General features: G+C 39.8%; 1 protein-coding gene across 1 annotated transcript; it reads right to left on the bottom strand.

Annotated features, from left to right (window-relative positions):
* Positions 1-243: 243 nt before the first annotated feature.
* Positions 244-16,573, bottom strand: LOC131147632 (protein TOC75-3, chloroplastic). The gene is made up of 7 exons (XM_058097137.1): positions 15,273-16,573; positions 14,698-14,919; positions 14,482-14,589; positions 14,176-14,367; positions 13,819-14,064; positions 925-1,179; positions 244-733 (listed from the first exon to the last, which is right to left on the bottom strand). Exons 1-7 carry the CDS (start codon positions 16,452-16,454, stop codon positions 494-496), a joined length of 2,445 nt encoding a protein of 814 aa, XP_057953120.1. The 5' UTR covers positions 16,455-16,573; the 3' UTR covers positions 244-493.
* Between the last annotated feature and the right edge of the window lie 3,409 nt (positions 16,574-19,982).

The raw sequence follows: 19,982 nt of genomic DNA, 5'->3' as shown, positions 1-19,982 counted from the left end.
CTGATAGATTCTGGTCGAACTATTAAGGAGGCCAAAAATGTGTTCATTGGCAAAAATCATCCTTCAGCATGCACGCAGGTGTATAATTGGGGTGGCTGCCAAGCCTTAGCCAGAAATCTATTAGTTTTGAATATGACATTCCCGAGGGACCCATCAATTTTATCTGACATTCTATGTCAAGCATAATCCGAGTGCTAGAGGGAGCAAAAGATTTTAAGAATCAACGCACACTGCACACAGCAATACACCATTAAAAACTAGAGAATTTACTAATTGGACAATCCAACATCATAATTCTTAGTTCTTACAGAGCCAGAGAAAAGAATAATGGGCGAGTAACTTTAGTTCTTTAATAAAAATTTCACATTTATTAAACCATGAATCTCGTTGAGCAACTGAAGCAAAAAATAAAAAAATAAAAAGCTTTTTGAGTCTTCTCAAACACCTAATAGTATTAATTTACCATACAAAATTTCAGAGCTACAGAGCCATCTCAAAATCTCTCTCCAAACCGGAAGAACACTGCACCAGTCCCAGAGTTATGATCGACAGCATACTCGGCCCGTACCAGACCTAGCTTGACACCAACACCATATGATGAACCTTGACCCATCCGCCTGTAAACCTCTGTTGGGTTCCCTTTGACATCCTTTGAACTTCCTAAATCATTTCCATGCTCCGCAAATGCATACACATGTGTATTTCTCACAGGTACGCGCAGCTCAGCAGCAAGCTGCAATTAGCATTATAAATAACACAGAAAATCAGATACTCATCCTGCCCTTTCCATTTCACAAAATTCACGAGCATAAGATCCTTCTCTCTCTCTGACGAGCATAGCAACAAAAGTGACATGCAATTGCAATAAATGACTATTAATTGAATGTTCATCAAAGGGTAATATTTGCATCTGGAATCTCATACCTCAACGATGTTTCTGGCTGCCCCCAATTCTCCCATGTTGTAACCCCTCACAGAATATGGCCCTCCAAGTGTAAAAGCATCATAACTGGGAAGGTCTCCCACACAACCACCATAGTGGCCATGAAGCACAAGTACTGGGGGTGGTGGTTTGTTGGCAGCCTCCTCCACTTGCTTCAACTGGATAAAGCGTGTCAATGTCAGCTGGTGGCGATTAAAGAATGGGAACTTGCTGCCTATGCCCAGGCCTTGGTCCACCTGCAATACATATAAAACATGCAAATTAGCATGGAAGAAGACTGATCAGGAATCAGTTTTCTTTCAAAGGAGGAAAATAATATCATGCTTTGACTTCAAGTTGTCCAGCAAAGACAACAGCAAATTTTAAATCCCAATGGGTCGACTACATGAATCATTTTCCGTCAATTCACCCGATCAAGGGCATTTTACTCCACTATTTTAAGAGACAAGTCCTTTTAATGCCAAACACAATAATTTCAAAATTGTACAGAAAAATTCCAAAATTCCACCAGCTCCAAAAAATGAACTTAAAAGACACTTCCAAGATAGACAGTAGCAGCCACCAATTGAAAATTGCGAAAGCAGTGCAAAATAAACCATGTGTTCCCCATTTAACACAACAAAACAGACCAAATTTTAAAATGAAAAATATATTATGTATATATATACAAACACATACAAGAACTTTCATCTGCATGCCTAAAGCAGCAGAATTTCCTACACTCTCCTATCAGCTATGGACACACACCATCCAACCATGCCTTTGCTTCTCATCTTCCCTGCAAAACCCATCAGCCATCAATGCAGACACGCACCCCAAAATTAAATCCACTTTTTCATCATTTCCGACAAATAGAAAGAGCCCTAAACTCCATATTTTCCGGCCAATGTACAACCACAACTCTAAATCCACCTTTCAATCATTTCTAGCGAACAGTGAAATCCCTTAAACTCCATATTTTCTGGTTAACATTCTACAACCCATACCCATAATCCACCTTTCCATCATTCCCGACAAAAACAGTGAGACCCCCAACCCCATATTTTCTGGCCATTAATCTACAACCCACACCCAAAATCAACCTTTTTTATCATTTTCAGAAAACATCGAGACCTCCTAAACTCCATATTTTCGAGCCAATCTACAACCAGCACATTGTTTTCCCATGTCAATGAGAGAGCATAAAGATGAATTTCATTGTTTCTAGTATTGATGAGGGTGGAGGCTCTACGTGGACTTCGGCCAATGTTCTGGTTGGTGGTGGTGGGTGCAATGGTGACGGAGGGTGGCGCTCCCAGTGGTGGTCAGGCATGGGTTGAATGGTGAAGTATGATCTGGTTGAGCTGGATTTTGGTCTTTGGGAGTCAGGGTGTTCATTGATGGGAGATTGCTTTTGGGGTGAAGATAAGATGCAGCGTGTGTATCCAGAGGCACGGTTGGTTGCATGTCCGGAGCTCATTGGAGCACGCAAGAAATTTTAGTGCGCATGGTGCACAGATGAAAGTTCTTGTAAAACAACAAACAACAATAAGCCTTTAGTCCCACTAGGACTACATGAATCTTTTTTTTCCAATTCATTCAATCGAGGGCGTTTTTCTCTATTAGATTAAAGGCTATTAAATGCTTCCTCACTACCTCATTCCAAGTTATTTTAGGTCTGCCCCAACCCTTTTTCATGCCAGAAACAATAGCTATCTCACTCCTCCTCACAAGTGCTCTACTAGGCTTGCATTTTCCTCTATTAGATGAAAGTTTTTGTTTATATATATATATGATTGAGAAGTTGTACAGGAAAATCCATTTGTGCACTGAAGAAATACAAATTTTCAGACACGTAACAAGAGACATATTTACAGCATAGACCCCCTAAATAACTAAAAAAGTTAATAAACAAAAATCAAAAATTCATAATCCCTAAGGGTGCATTTGGTTCACAGCATCTTTTAACATTTCTGGGAATGAGATGCCCACGTCTGTTTAGGCATTAGAATATGACGTGGCAAACATCTTTGACATTCCTAGGAATGAAAGATTCCCACAAAACATGGGCATCACATTCCTACACTCCTCCATGGGTAAGTTTTAGGAATCCTAGTTTTAGGAATCCTACTTTCAAGACTAAATTACCATCCCCATGTTGGCTAGTTGGACATCAATGCCGCCCCAATATAAAATCTTATTACACATTATTATATTTAAAATAATAATAAATTATTAATAAAAATGAAAGTATTATTAGCATTGTTGTTGTTATTATGTTATAATAATATAATATAATATAATAATGGTCAAAATGTGGAGACCACATTGCACCCAATTATTTTGGTTAATTAGATTATTAAATGTTGATTTTTTAAAATTAAGATTTTTGAAAATTTTAGGACATGAATTTAATTAGATACAATTCTTAGTAGGTTTTTGTGTTGAAAATATAATTATTCTTCATATATTGTTTATAGACAAGGGTATATTAGTCATCTACTTGAAATGTCATTTAGGATTACCATGTTGAGCCAAACATTGACCTAGGCATCTCGTGTACATTCCTGCGAATCTTACAACGTGAACCAAACAAAAATATTTTCATGATATAAGCACCTATTACTAAGAGTAATATTTCTAGGAACATCTTTCCATAAAAATATTTTTTTTATGCTACAAACCAAACACCCCCTAAGCGTGCATTTGTTTCACAAATTGCAAGCTAAGGGTATGTTTCGTATCATTTTTGTTTTCTATTTTCTATTTATGTTTTTGTACAATAAAGAAACATATTAGAAAAATGCATTTGTTTACTTCGACAGTTTTTTGTTTATGTTGTCAATTTTCAATTGTTTTCAAAAAAGAAAAAAAAAATCAGTTCTATGATTTTTGGTTGCTTTTGTTGGTAAAACACTTTAATATCCAATATTGGAAAATGGATTAGTGGGCAGTAAGCTTGACCAACTTAGACTTGAAAAATGTAAAAGTAGATAGGCTTTATTTGTTAATGTATTAGAAGGTATCCGATGGATAAACCCAACCCAACCCATTTAGCAGCAAATAAAATTTTTTGAAACCATATTCAACTTGTTTTAACATGCAGATCAGATATTAGTAGTTGAGGAGGCAAATCGGATTTTGTTCGAATAATTTGATTTCTATCCGTTTTGCTTGTCTACTCACAAAGGTCCTGATATGACATAAAAGAGGAACTTGTGTTCATATGATTAGCCAAATCATGTATGCCTGCATTATATCTAAGTTTTCTAATGATGGAGAATGGACCAATGGACACAAAGCGTCTTGAGGGAATACTTTTAATGCTAACAGTGACAATAGAATCCGCATTAATTTCTCTACCGCTATAATGCAAGTCAACAGCAAGTTTATATCTAATCTAAACATGCAACTCATGGATTTGATGAACAAAAGATTCGGAAAGCTTAGAAAAACAAGCATATGGTAGTAAGGGGGCAAGGTCAATAGAGTTCGTAGCCTAACACACTCAAAAGGCTCTTACCCATGAACATTTGTTAGGGATGGATTACACATCATCAAACTACCACAAGTGGAATGTGAAGTGGGTCCATGTACATGATCGAGACCTCACAAACAAAGAAGGTCCTTTCATATATGGAGTTTGGAATCCAAAGGCAATCATTGAGTGAACCATATATTCTTTGTCATCGTTGACCTAAGCCGCACCATTACTGCTGGGTTAGGGCTTAGTGTAACAGACTTGGCCCAAATTTAGAGAGGTATTGCCCACTTTGGCCCAAACCTCACAATTTTTTCCTATTTAAGGCACCTTAGAAGGTTGAAAACCTAAATCATGCTTATATGATCAATATCTCCGTGGTACACATCGAATGCAAGATCAATAGACTCTCCCATCTTATCTTTGATGCTCTTGTCATAGTGGCCCATATCTTTGTGAGGGACCTACATCTCCATGTAGGATCTATCCACACAAGGCCGTACCCTAAGGGTGCTTTGCAACCAAATAACAGCCTCGACCCATTCCAATGAGGTATTGTTGGCTTTGGCACACTAGTCTCATAGTGTTGTTCTATTAAAGGCACCTCATGAGTTGAAGCCTAAACCATCCTAATATGGCCAAGATCTCCCTAGGACACACCTGAAGTGGAATTGTGACACCATGCCCTCAAGCAATAAGTGGGATGAATTTTTGTCTCATACAAGAATAACATGCAGAAGAAAATATCACATTCGTGTCAAGCATTCTTCAAAGTGTCCTCCAAAAATGACTAATACACTTGTTGTTCCCATTAAACATTATGGAACTAGGCAAACCATGCAGTTTAATGACCTCCATAAAGAAGAGTGACATGCGATGCATCATAAACCTTGCTACACAAGATAAGATGTATTATTTTATAGAACTAATCAACAAATGATAAAAGTGGAATCATGTCCTCAGGCTATCTTACACAGTCCAAGAAAATAATCTACAACTTTCTAAGGCGTGTGCAGCAGAGGAAGGGGGATATAAACGTTAATGCTTCGTTTCACAAATTTAGCAAAATCACAAGTAGGACATTGGGAGACTATCCTATCCCAATCCCTCTTCAAAGAACAAAGTCCATACCCAAGCTTTCCAAGGCCCATGCAGCAAAGAAAGAAGGGTATATAAGTTAATGTTTTGTATTAGCTAACTAACAAATATGACATTAAGGGACTATCCTAGCCACAACAAAGAGGGTCAATAGAATCTATCCCTATGTGCATTAGGCAATGATTTCATTTCTAACCAAATGGCCAAGTACCCCACATGTATGCAACTCCCAAACTAGAAAATCCCTAAAGGAAGGATGGGCAATGCATAACCTAGAGATTCGCCAGGAATAAAATCAATTACTGGATTTACTTCCTGGTTTGAAGTTGAACCATGTAAAAAGGTCTTCGATGACCGAGTCCTTCCAGCAGTTTCTAGAGTGCTGTGTCTGGATCCCGTCTTTGACAGTGACAGTCTCCGGAATGGAATTGGATTTCACCCTCATTTGTGGTTATGATAGCAGCATCAAAGCACTGTGTTTTCATTTTGAATTTTTTTCTATGCCAAACTTGAAGCAGGACAGAAGGGAAGAAGAAGAAGAAGAAGAAGAAGAGGAGATACTGCATGCAGAGGGGAAAAGTAAAGAGGGGGGAGGTTTTCTGATGTAGGACAGATGTTAGGATATAATATATATATATATATATATATATATATATATATATATATAAAATTGTGAGAATGAGAAGAAGAAGTAGACAAGAAGTAGAAGAGAAGAAGCAGCAGCAGTATTACAGAACAGAACAGAAGTTACAGAATAGAACAGGGGTGACAGAATTAGAAGAGAGATAAGAGAAGGGAGAAGGAGAAGAGAGGATGAGGAGGAGGAAAAAGAAGAAGAAGAATAGCAGAACCTGAGGGAGAGAGACAGAGGAAAACTGCAATATCATTCAAAACATTAGCTGTACAATAACTTGCATGTCCAGCACTTGTACCACTAATGCAAGTAACACATTTACAAATAGGACCCAACTAAACACATAATTACAAGTACTAAAATCCCTAAAAATACAAAGAAATATTTCTTAAACCTAGGCCTAAAATACGTGTGCCGAATGGGCGGCCTAGGGGGTACAAGCGGTCCTCCATCATTCTCCCCCGGCTGAAAGGAACTCAGCCCCACAGAGTGGGACTGCAAATACGACTCCAGCAAATCAGGAGCGCTGTCACGAACATCATCCTCAGCAAGCAATGTAGCTTCTGACTTGGACCGACCCTCCACTGAACCAACTAGCGCTGAAAACCACCATGAGGAGACGACACAAACTCATCATCCAAAATAGACTAGACTGTTTCCTGCGGTCGAGAAATAGAGGGAGGCTGAGGAACGGCTGAACCTGCATGGGCATCAAATGGCAAACCAGAAGGCTCAAAAGTGCCTCGGTAAGGTGCCAAATCCTCTACATTAACTGGACTAATGGTTATATGAGGTGGTAAATCAAGTCAATATGCATTAGGTCCAAGTTTCTTAAGAATGAGGAAAGGGCTAACGGCACAAGCATGGAGCTTTTTAAATGAATTTCTAGGGTAGCACTCAAGTTTTATGCGAACCATGACATTATCACCTGCATTATAGTCTCTAGCTCTACGATGTATACCTGCAGCAAGCTTATAATCCATATTACTCATAGCAAGTTTTCGCCTAACCTCAGCAAGCAGCTCATGAATGTGATGGACAAAAGACTCAGCAGGCTCAGAAATATAGGCATTCGGTGGAAAAGGAACAAGATCAATGGGTGCACGGGGTTTGTAACCAAATACACACTCAAAAGGACTCTTACCTGTGGACCTATTCACAGAATTATTATAAGCAAACTCAACAGTAGGCGGCACCAGTCCCAATTGCCCTGTTTTTCTCCCACAACACACCTACGTAGGTCACCAAGACTACGATTCACAACCTCAGTCTGCCCATCAGTTTAAGTATGGCATGCAGAAGAATAAAACAAGTGAGTTCCACACATTTTCCAAAGTGTCTTCCAAAAGTAGCATGAGAACTTGATATCCCTATCAAACACTACGGAGGTCAGCAACCCATGCAATTTGACAACCTCTCTAAAGAACAATTTACCTACATGAGATGCATCAGAAGTCTTATTACATGGAATCAAACATTATGGAGGTCGCCTCACTGCGCCTCACGCCTAGGCACGGTTTTAAATACTATGGTAACTCCAATGTTGGAGAGATGTCACTACTGCATAAAACTCGTTATCATGTGTTATATCTTTGTTTGGCATCTAAGAGTTTTTCACTAAAAAATGCTATAGGATGTCCCTCTTGACTCAAGACCCCACCTATACCTATCGCAGAGGCATCACAAGCCACCTCAAAAACTCTACTAAAGTTCGGATGCCTAACTACAGGTGCTTCAATCATTTTTTGTTTTACCTATCTAAATGCTCTAGCAGTTGATGGGGTCCAATGAAACTCTCCTTTCTTCAAAAACTCAGTGATAAGAGCCATGATGGTGCCAAAATGCCCTACAATCACCTATGGAAAGTAGCGAGGCCATGAAAACTATGAACCTAGTCTGAGGCTCAGGCCACTCTCTAATGGCTCTAACCTTTTCTAGATCAGTGGCTATTCCTTGTGCAAAAATCAATAAACCAAGAAAGAGCACACTAGATTGTAGGAAGCTGCATTTCTTGAGCTTAGCAAACAACTTCGCTTCCCTTCAAGGTGGCAAAGACCTCGTGAAAATGTATCAAATGCTCTTCCCTAGATCTACTATAGACCAGTATAGCATCAAAGTAGACCACTAGGAACTTTCCTATGAATGGTTGTAGAATGTGTCATAACCCTCATGAAAGTGCTAGGTGCATTAGAAAGTCCAAATGGCATGACCAACCACTCAAAAACCGTCATGGGTCTTAAAGGTCGTTTTCCACTCATCTCCCAATCTAATTCTAATTTGGTGATACCCACTACGCAGGTCAATCTTGAAGTACCAACTAGAGCCAGCCAGCATGTCGAGCATATCTTCAAGTCTATGGATAGGGAACCTATACTTGATGGTGATTTTATTGATGGCTCTACTATCCACACACATCCTCCACGATTCATCTCTTTTTAGGAGTTAGGAAAGCTGGTACAACACATGGACTAAGGTTATCTCTCACAAAGCCCTTCTCAAGGAGTCCTCCCACCTGCCTATTCAATTCAACACGCTCTTTAGGCTTCATCCTATAATGTGGCATGTTAGGTAGTTATGAACCTAGAATGAGATCTGTGGCATGTTGAATGTCTTGCATAGGTGGTAGCTCACTATGTCACTCACAAGGCACAACATCATGGAACTCAACTAGCAACTCTCCTACCTTAAGTGGGTACTCACATAAAGATTCTTGCTCCTCAGAAGGAACCTCTCGAGCGATGACAGCTAAAATGCACCTATTTTCTAAGCTCTCGCGCTCAAAAGTCCTACAATCAAACAAGTGAACATTTCTTTGAACTGGAGCTTGCAAACCATCTTGTTCCTTAACTTAGGATCTTTGGGAGTGGGCTTGGTAGGGGTCAAAATGATGTTCTTATCTTTGTGCCTAAACACATAAGTGTTTTCCCTACCATGATTAGTGACATCATGATCATAAAACCACGGTTGCGCTAACAAGATATAGGTCACATCCATCAAGAGTACATCACAATAGACCCTATCCGTATAATCTCCCATTTGGATGGGTACAAGACACCTCTCGGTAACGGGTAGATTTGTCCTATTTACATAATTCACCTTAAAAGGCTAAAGGTGTGGCTCTCCTTTAAGGTTTAATCTTCCTAGAGCAGCCTTGGAGATCACATTCATGCTACTACCCCCATCAATAACAAGCTTACATGTCCTCTCTCCACAATGAATGAAAGTGTGGAAAATAGTGGTCTGCTTCCACTTCTCACTATCCATGGTAGTGGATAAGACACACCTAACCACACTAACATGGCGGCCATCCTCCTCAAAAGCATCTACAACCTGATCCTCACAGTCAGGTAAATCATTAGTCTCACGTTTTAAAGCTAAAGTTTGTTGCGAACAATAGACAGCAATATGACCTCTAGCATGGCAACAATGACACTGCACAGCATGCTTTTAAATTGCATTAGCGGATAGTGTAACATAACGGTAACGGGTGCAACGGGAAGCGGGAGTAGTGGATGGTACATAACGGGAAGCAAGTGTAACAGGTTGTGAATTTTTTTCAAGCACACACAAACTTGTGCATATCAGTGTATTTGCATGTTTTAAACATTTAACCTTTCTTAAAAAGAGTTTTAGTGTATTTTGAATCTTTTAGTTCAACTAACTAAAAGTTGTTTGGTAAGAGCAAGAAGTATACATTTGTTTTAAACCACCTTTGATAGAAAAATTACGTGCGTGTGTGGCATTTATACTTCTCATTGTTCTTATGTGTGATAAATTCTTATATGTGCTAGCTTAATTAATAAAACAAAATACATTATACACTTCATTAATCTATTAGACACATAAGACATGAATAATACAAATATACAATAACTAGAAAGAAATAAGGTTGAAGTCGAAAAATATAGAACGTAAATATCAAATTGCTATTATCAAAATAAAATATTTTCCTAACAAGTTAGTATTTTCAAATTGTTAATTAATGCATCTCTTGTGAGTATTTAAAAAATAATAATAATAATAAATTTTGTATCATTATAATCCTTATTATAATCTTTTCCCCCTCTCGCCACATAGTATATTGAGAATGATTTATGAAAGAGGGAGGAAAAACAAAGTGAGAAGAAAAAATAAAAAATAAATTTTTTTTTTTGGCAAAATAGTCCTGCAATGGTTATGCAATGGCTATAGCCGCCTTTACATGATAGTCGCAGTCTGTAACGACCGCTACAGCTGTGATTTTTCTTCCCACCGATTTTGAGGTGTATAACAATGTCGGGAACCCAAAAAACCGTTATGTAACGGCGTTACGTAACAATTGCGACCAATATTTAAAACCATGCTGCATAGATAAGTTACTAGCTTGAGGAATACTGAGTCCACTAGAGCAAATAACATGATGCGACTCTATTTGCTTCGCAAAATTCTCTCTAAGGGTAGATTGAGGGATGGTAGGCCGAGGGTGAGGAAATGATTTGGACTTACGTGACTCACTCACCTGGGATGAAGACCTACAAGAGCTCTTGAGGTACCTTCGATGGCAAGGGCTTTTTGATAGGCTGCCTCTAAGGACTCTGGAGAGAACAACTCAACCTCTTGCTTGACATCCTCCTTAAGACCATTCACAAACCTCGCTACAGTATGATGTGTGACCTCAACAACATCACTTCTAAGCATTAGTTCCTCAAATCGATCAATGTAGCTAGCTACAGTAGTGGTTTGTTTATGGCTCAAGAGCTCACTAAACAGGTGGCTCCTAAAGGAAGGAGGGATGTATTTTTTTTTCAATCTTTATCTCATCACTTCCCATTGGGTAATAAGAGGTTCACTTAACCATTCTAGGGTTTGTTATGCAATTTGCCGATACTTCTTTGCCAGTCCTACTAGCTTCATCGTGGCAAACCGAACTTTATCCTTACCCCATATACAGTACCAATTAAAGAAGTCCTCCATCTCCAGTACCCAGTCTAAAAATGAGCTTGGGCTGAGTTTCCCATCATAAACACGCACATCCACCTTGACCTCTTTTTGTCACATCTCCATAGTCTTCCCAACCCTGCCTAGGGGAATGTGGAGCATGCCTAGGGTTAATTGGTACACTACATCATTAAAATCCTCAAGGTTACCTTCCTCAAGCCTATACTCTAGATTAACTTGAGGCTGGGGGGGTGGGGTGAACTGGCCTACCGGTCTGTTTTGGAGCTTGACTCATATTGTTAGGTACTAGAGGAACCCCGAGAGTAGGAAGGATACCTTGGGCTCACCCTACTAAATATGGGGAGTCATTAGGGTGCCTAACAAATGGCTCCATGTCTTCCACAACAGGGCGTTTACCTAACATCCTCAAGACTTGGTCAAATAGTTGTGTGAGGTGCTCAATCTTTTGGTCCACAGAATCCTGAAGAGTGTCTAATCTGGTAGGCAAGGACTAAGTGTCAGTGGGTGCAAGTTCGTTGGGGTCAATGATTTTGTTGGTGGCCATGGTTAATGCAATATGCTACAATTATGCTAAGGAGGACTAAACTTGACCATGAATGATATGAATCCTAAAATTACTACAGTGCACAAACATAAAGCTATAGAACATAATGCATATGAATGGATATGGTCACACATAACATGGCAGCATGGGATTGACAATGTATGGATTTGAACAAGGATACAATGATGAGTTAGGTAGGAGAATGTACAGAACAAAGGACAGATTTTTTTTTTTTTTTTTTTTTGAGTAATAAGAAACTTGGAAGTATGCAACTACAAATTCTCCCCACTCATACAAACAATAGTCAAGAAAATGCAAGAGTTTGTTCACCCTGCCAAGAAATTGGAGCACAACGTGAGTTCGCCATCAAATTCCAATATTAGATCAGCAATTTCTCAAGTCCCTACTCCCCGATTCTCAGGAAAACAGCTGTCAAACAGTAGTTTGAACTCGATCTGAATGCTGACGGTGCTTCAAAAGTCTGAAATTTGCTCAGGAAGCCTAATATTAGGCTGTATGTGATCTTGGGAATGCAAACCAAGCTTGATAACTCAATTTCCCCTCTGAGAGCTTCATAATCTTAGGGAACAAGTCAAATTCTCGAAGCAGGAAGCAGTCTTCTCATGAGTCTGGGAAAAACAGGGGAACTCCAGCAACATGCCCACGCACGTGGCCGGCACGTGGAGTGTGTGAACAGCCGGCGATGGGGTTCCGGCTGGTGGTGGATCAGGGGGTAAGGATTCCAGTGATGGTGAAGGTGTAACCAAAAAAAATGCAGGAAATAGGGGATTTATAAGAGCTGCCAGCTGGGATACTTTCAGGTGGCGCATGGGGACCACTCCCTTGTTGGTTGGGGATGAAATTGTAGGGGAAGGGGTTTCTGCGGTGTCTGGTTGTTGTGGTAAGGGAGGTGACGTGGTTTGGTTGGTGGAAAAGGGTGTTCGAGTTTTAGGGACACGACTGGTATTTTATGGGAAGTTTCGGCAGTGCACAGTGTTTGAATTTCTGGGAATCCAGACTTCAAATGGCTGCGTGGTGATCGTGGTGTGCTCTGACATCAATTTGATGTAGGACAGATGTTAGAACATATATATATATATATAATTGTGAGAATGAGAAGAAGAAGAGGGAGAAGAAGAATTAGATAAGAAGAAGAAGAAGAAGATAAGCGGCAGCAGCAGCAGTAATACAGAACAGAACAGGGGTGAGAGACAGAATTAGAAGAGAGATAAGAGAAGGGCAAAGGAGAAGAAAGGAGGAAGAAGAAGAAGAATAGCAGAACCTGCGGGAGAGAGAGAGAGACAGAGAGGGAAACTGCAATCTGATTCAAAACATTAACTGTACAATAACTTGCATGTCCAGCACTTATACTACTAATACAACTAACACATATTTACAAATAGGACCCAACTAAACACATATTTACAAATACTAAAATCCCTAAAAATAAAAAGAAGTATTTCCTAAACCTTCCTAAACTTATGCCTAAAATACGTGTGCAAATGGGCGGCCTAGTGGGAACAGGTGGTCCTCCATTTTCTGATTCAATTGAAATTGCGCAACTTAACATATAATAACTAATCACCCTACAGTTATAGGGTAGAACACATATTTAAAGAATCCCATATTAATTAAAAACTACTTAAGAGACATAGTTCCCAAATTAATACATAATCCCTAACTTCCCAAGCCCATACCTAAAATATGTGGGTATGACTGGCCTAACTGCCTAAGAAGCAATCCTTCATCAGGACTCCCAAGTCCCACGAAGGTTTTGAGGCTTTTAGAAGCAAAAAATCAAATGCATCCTTCATGATATATAAACAAACAGAAATTTTTACATCAAAAGGTCAAATATTTCAAAGCATCAACCAAATATATGACGAATTCACCTAAACGGCAATGGTTCAGGATTATTTATTCTCATGATTTACTTCAAAAAGGAAAAACTCAGATACGAAGCTAGAGAATATGAAGAAGGAAAATAATATCAGAAGGACCCATAATGAATAAAAAATATTGGTGTAAATGTTTCTTTCAAATGTGTGCACCATAGCAGTCTCAAATGCAGCAGTCAATCAAACTGATCATATACAGGCTAGGAAGTTTTGACAGATAAAGGACATTGAATTATGTTTTCAATAGTATATATGAGTGTGATCATTACATACAAAGACAATAAAAAGTACGATGATACTCACTTGAAACACATTTCTCTCACCGACTATGGCTCCATTTACAAACTTGGTGTTATCACGTGTGATATTTGCTTGCAGAAATGCCATTCGGTCAATGCCAGTACCACTGAGAGTGGTTGGAGGTCCATCAATAATTCCACCACTTGGCAGCATCCTTTGACCATGTGGAGAAATGTGACTGCTTTCATCACGTGTTGTTATCTCTTCCATCACAAGTCCATATGTAAATTTGCTCTGGCGAGTAAAATTCTGCCATGCCAATGACAATAAGAAGACAGAAGGAAACACCAATGTGAACCATGCAACTAAGACAGACATCAGTCAAGAAGGCATTGCTGCAGGGGAGCAGTCATAATCTACCTCTGTAATGTTTGCTTTGACGCCAGCTCGATCAACCCATATAGGAGGAACGTCATCCACTCCTGGCCCTCCAGTGAAGACTGGACTCAGCTTCCGGCTGTTAAAGCAGCTGGCTCGGAAAGAACGGTTACGAGGATTATATACACCATCAAAGTAAGGATGCACATACTCAAGCTTGAAGGCAAGATCATCCTGAGGAAATTATTTCCAAGAACATTCTTATGACTCAATGTCTCACAAAGATAGCACTGATTCAGTCTAAAACAAATAAGAAATAAAAGATAAAATAATTTATGACAAAGTGACCTGAGGGTTTAGGAAGTTGCTAGTGGTAACTGAACCAAGTATTGATCTATTTAGCCCTTTGATGTTCCTGTGTTCAAAGGAAACAGTTCCACCAGGCTGGATTGAAGCCTAAACAGGCATTTACACAGATGAAACAACACTCAATTAGAGCTATGATATTGTAAACGAAAATCTATGATGCTTGACAAACAAAGTAGCAGTTGAACCCAACAATACCAGCGTGGGGCGCCCACCCCGTCCAGGAACTATGCTCCACTCGGTACTAACTTCAGCTGTCTTTTGTTCTAGTTCTTTAAGCTTGATTTCAACTATAATACCACCCTCATTCTTCTCATCGGGTCGGGGGTTGACCTCAATGTTAGAGAACAATGCTAAAGAATTTATATTCCTCAGAGCTTGCTTTCCAGCCTCTATGTTAAAAACACGTCCTTGTCTAAGCTGAAGTTCAATTCGCACACAACCAAATAAATTATCATACATCCAAATGCAGATTGAAATCTCAAAACTTACAGTTCAACAGCAACAATACGCAACAACAATGCAAAACCTAATTCACAGAATCATCAATTTATTTGACAAAGAACCAATAAACAAGCAGATATTCAGATCAATAGAAGCAAATATATTCAAACACGCATTGAAGTTTTGAAATTAATGGTCTAACAGAGACATACGCACAATAACAGAGCAAAACCCAATTCACAAATTCAGCAATCAGCCAACGAAGAGCCAAGGACCCATTGATTAAAACAAACAAACAGTGCAATAGAAGCAAAGCCATTGAATTGTACCTGTTTGGGCAATTCTCTCCTCACAACAGCAAGTTGGGTGTTCCCCTCACATACATTGCCAAGCTTATCCTGAAACTGTATCACCATCTGCGTAATATCCCCTTCCACCACCTCACAAACGACCTCCTTTGTGTTCAAATTCCCAAAATTGACAACCTGCGCACACGCATACCCCTCATCGTGGTACCACTTCTGAACCCGGTCCCGGATCCTCTGGAGCAACCGCGCACTCACCTTCCCCTGCTCCCTCAACATCTGCCGCACCTCCTGGTGCACCGCCACTGGCAATAGACACGGTCTCGCCCTCTCAATTCTCCTCCTGTAGTCCTTTTCTTGGCTCCTGAAGTAATCCAGCTTCTCCTTATCGGTCATGTCTGGGTCCATCTCTATGGGCTTCGACTGCTGCATAAGCCCCACGTTGATGCACCTGAACTTGTCCGCTGACTGCCACGTGCTCTCCGTGAACGATATCGTCACCCCTATGGTCCCGTCCGGATTGGTTTTCCCTTCGAGATCCACTTTCTCGAACATTCCACACGTTGCCAGGGTCTCGAGTTCCTTCTGAAGTTGAGTTTTGGTGTAAACGCCACCAGGTCGAAGAGATACCATTTCGAAGAACGAATCTTCGGTGCCCACAGTAGTCCATCTCCGGCGATCGAAGAACAGAATATCCGAGATCTTGTACTTCTTGAAACCGCTGAGCTTGTTGAGTTGGACAACGATGTTGGCAGGGAGGCCGTGAGAGTCCCATTCTTGGGATGATTCGGACTCGTCCTCTCTGGCCATGGCGGGCTGAGAGAACAGTCTCGACCAGAATTCGCCGCCACCGCCGCTTCCATCCCCGCCGCCGTCACCGCCCCATCCTCCGCCTCCGCCTCCGCCGCTGCCGGAGCCATTGCCAAGAGAAGGGAGAGGGGATAGATAGACGAGGAAGCCGGTAGTGGCGGCGGCGGAGAATGCTAGGGTTTTACCGAGAGTATAGAGGGGTTTAGAGAATGCTGTGCGATTTAGGGGTTCAGGGTTTTGGTTGGAAGAGGATAGGTCGCATTTGATGGTGAAGGGGGAGGCGGTGGTGCTGGAGTTGGCGGCGTATGGAGCGACGGAGGCTGCTCTGCGCCGGGGGCAGCGGGACGGAGCCAGTGGGGGAGTGAGAAGCAGCTCCCGCGCGCCGATCGACGACATTTTGGAGGAGATGGTGACGAAGACTGGGGTAGAGAGAGACTAGACGGAAACGCAAAGATAAAGGGCAAATGAACTAACAAAAAGACAAATATGTTATGCAGTACATCTTCCGCACCTTCATTTTTCATCCCAGTGTCCTAATTACTCTACATTCACATTCTCCTTCTAATCGGAAACGCACATATTTTTATGCTTAAAGTAAATAAGCATATAAAAAGAAAGGGAGAAATAAAAAGAAAAAAAATATCTTATATAAGATTGAGTCCAATATTTTATACAAGATCAGTTCCAAATTATCTTATAATTGCGTCCAAGATAGTAAAGTTTTTTGTCTCATCCGTCCATAGAGTAGGTATATTCGAATCACGTAAAATTTTTGTCTCGTCTTTATTTTTTTTCATTTATTTTTCTACATCTTTTATGACTCTAACTATCTGATATATTTCTTTAAATCTTATTTAATTTATTTCTTGTAACTTTTACTCCACAAGCATATAATACTCTCCAGAAGAGAATATGTCTCTTAAAGTTTAAAAAATATCAATTTCCAAAAGAGATGCTAAGATAGTTCTCCTGAATAGATTATATATTTAAATCTCTCGCTATATATTTAATCTCCCGAAGAGATAAATTTCCTGAAAAGGCTATGTATCTAATTTTCAGAAGAGATGGTAAATATTTACCTCCTAAAGAGGGTATATTTTTAACTTCCTATAAAGATGTTAAATTCGACCTTCTAAAGAGGTGAAATGTTTATCCTTCAGAAGAGATAGTATATTTGTAACGATCTGCTTAATTTACCACATATCAATCATCACAATTATCATATCTGAACCCATGGGTAACGGGGACACACTTGACGTACACAGCGAAAACTTAAGCAGCAGTAAATATAAATTTCATTCACCAAACCACAAAGTACATCGTACCGGAGTTACCTACATTCCACCATAATACTATATATGTGCATTCCCCAAAAGATCAAAAGATACATCTAGGATCTTACAAAAAAATCCTACTGATCCTAACTCCAAAAACTCACCCCCCTAGCAGGGTAGTATAGGTTGTCTCAACGGCAGGCTTGGTCCGTCTGTCTTCCTGGGTTCCCTAAAATGATTTAAGTTAAGGTGAGACACCTCTTAGTAAGGGAAATAAACTAAATACAGTTGTGTGACAACATGAATATTTAGGTGCTATAATAAATATACAGTACATATTGCATGCTTGAAAACATTGATAATAACATAACTGAATAACATACAATCTCATAGTTATATTAAATCATATTGTTCATAAAATCATTTAATATAACTAGTAATTCTGAAATTTACCTAAGATGAATAGCTAATTGTTGTCATGTATTACCCCCCACGACGGGTTGTGTAGCCCGAAGGTAGGACCCGACAATCGTTGGTCGACCACTGCCGAGTCAAAAATGTCTATAAATACGATAGGCCCACCACACCCTGGTATGGACCGCGAAGTGAACGTCTACAACTCTACACTGAAAGTCACATCGACTATCCATCTCCCACCCCTTCTACTAATAGGGGCAGTTAGCACAAGTCAGAACTGAATTGAACTGTATAGCTACGATACCGTACTCCTAAAACTAATATGAACTATCATCCGGGTTCTAATAACATATAGTACATGATAATATATTATTTAGCGTAAATAGATTGATAGCATTTTTCTAAATTTTGTAATAACATACATTAGCTTTGATGTATTCCCAAGAGGGGGGGTGAATTGGAATTTAAGACTTTTTCTCCTAGGTTAAACTGGTTCAGCAACAGTACATTCACAACCTAGGTTTATCTACCCAAATGCGCAGATAAGTATAATATACAGAATTTAAATCATGCGCATCATTCACACAATAACATACACGTGCGGTAAATATAAAATGCAGAAATATAAACAGACACACGATATGTTATCGAGGTTTGTCCAACTGTGCCTACGTCCCTGCCTCTAACTCGCAAGTCCAAGGATTCCACTAATTGATCATTTAACGGTGGAGCTGCACCGATTACAACCAGGTCAATTAGCACAGAACTGACCTCAACCTTTACAAACTCTCCTTGTGGGGCGGAGAAGGCCCTAGGTCTCACAGGGATGACCCCAACCTGATCCTTCCGGGTTAGATCAAACCCCCTCAGGCCATGCTTGGAAATCCAACAGTATTTTTCACAATATGACTGGTACAGTGATTGTGCTTCTCAAGTAAAGCAGATATGTACCCCAATACGCGCAGTATACTTAATCAATCACATAAACATCACCAATGTAGGTAAATGTAAGCTCAGTGATGTGTATATACGTGCAAATAACACTCAATAAGATATGATTATAATAATGTTCAAGAGTGTTCTAAACAAGCAATACTTTGGAATTTAAGCAAAGCACAAATCAATAACACATTAGTATTCCAAAGATATCTATCAGATATTCAAACTAGTTTAAAGAGATTTTCTTCAATGAAATAGGCACACTACTAATTTGAAAGTATTTTACTTGCTTGAAAATATTTTTGCACAATAAAAATCCAAGCTATTGGACACTTGCAATAATAATGCAAATATCCTAAGCTTACTAGTTTATCCCAACACAAGATTTATGGCATGAAAATCTGTGGGATAAACCTAAGCTAAACTCCTCAAAAATAATATCTCAATCGCACAAGCACACTAGGAGTATTAGCAATACTATTCAGCAATAACCCAAGCAAGAACTCACACACGACCAAAAATAATTAATGGAATGAAGGTGTGAGAGTGTTTGGAAGTATTATAGGCAAAACGGGATTTTGGGTTTGAGAGGATTTTGGCTAATGATTTTTCTTAATCTTCTTTTAATCCACACAAATGAAATCATATACATAGGCCAAGACCAAAATATAACCGTTGGGGACTTTATGGGTATTATTAAATATTTTTTAAAATCAATTAGGAAAATTAACTCAATTTACTTATTTTAACCCCTATAAAAATTAATTTAACCCGAGAAGTTCGGGTGCCCGGACTGAGGTTCGGGTGCCCGAATAGACTCAGTTAGAAAAGCATTTTCAAATAGTTCGGTCGCTTGGGTCTAGGTTCGGTTGCCTGAACAAAAGTCAGAAACATTTGCCGCGCTGTTCAAGTGCCTGAAATAAAGTTCATTTAACCGAACTAACAAGTTCGATCGCCCGAGCCCTTTTTGAACTAAAAAGTTCGGCACCCCGAGTTGGTGAAAAGCACCCTGACAGAGGTTTGGTCGTTCGAGGGCGATACGTTTATTCTTAGTTCGGTAGCCCGAACCCAAGTCAAACTGCTGACTTTCCAGCAGTTCGGGCGCCCAAGGAGTTTTTGAACTCCTGGGGTTTGGTCGCCCGACCTCTCACATATTTGTCTATTAAGTCCAATTTTTAATTCAATTCTTTCCCCTGATAATGTAAGTGATTATGGGGACTTTGTGCACAATGTGTAGAACCTAGGGTCTTTTCAAGTACGCCCAAAAACCCGGCGTCGGTCGACCTACCCTAAA

Source organism: Malania oleifera, chromosome 2 (genome assembly GCF_029873635.1).
Source record: "Malania oleifera isolate guangnan ecotype guangnan chromosome 2, ASM2987363v1, whole genome shotgun sequence".
Classification (NCBI taxonomy): Eukaryota; Viridiplantae; Streptophyta; class Magnoliopsida; order Santalales; family Ximeniaceae; genus Malania; species Malania oleifera.
This window is presented reverse-complemented; position numbering and strand designations above follow the sequence as displayed.

Excerpts from the sequence above, each read along its gene's own strand:
- LOC131147632 (XM_058097137.1), bottom strand. The coding sequence starts at position 16,454 with ATGTCGTCGATCGGCGCGCGGGAGCTGCTTCTCACTCCCCCACTGGCT. Across the intron at positions 14,590-14,697 it reads GGGGTGGGCGCCCCACGCTG|GCTTCAATCCAGCCTGGTGG; the intron begins GTATTGTTGGGT and ends ATGCCTGTTTAG. Across the intron at positions 1,180-13,818 it reads GTGAGAGAAATGTGTTTCAA|GTGGACCAAGGCCTGGGCAT; the intron begins GTGAGTATCATC and ends TATGTATTGCAG.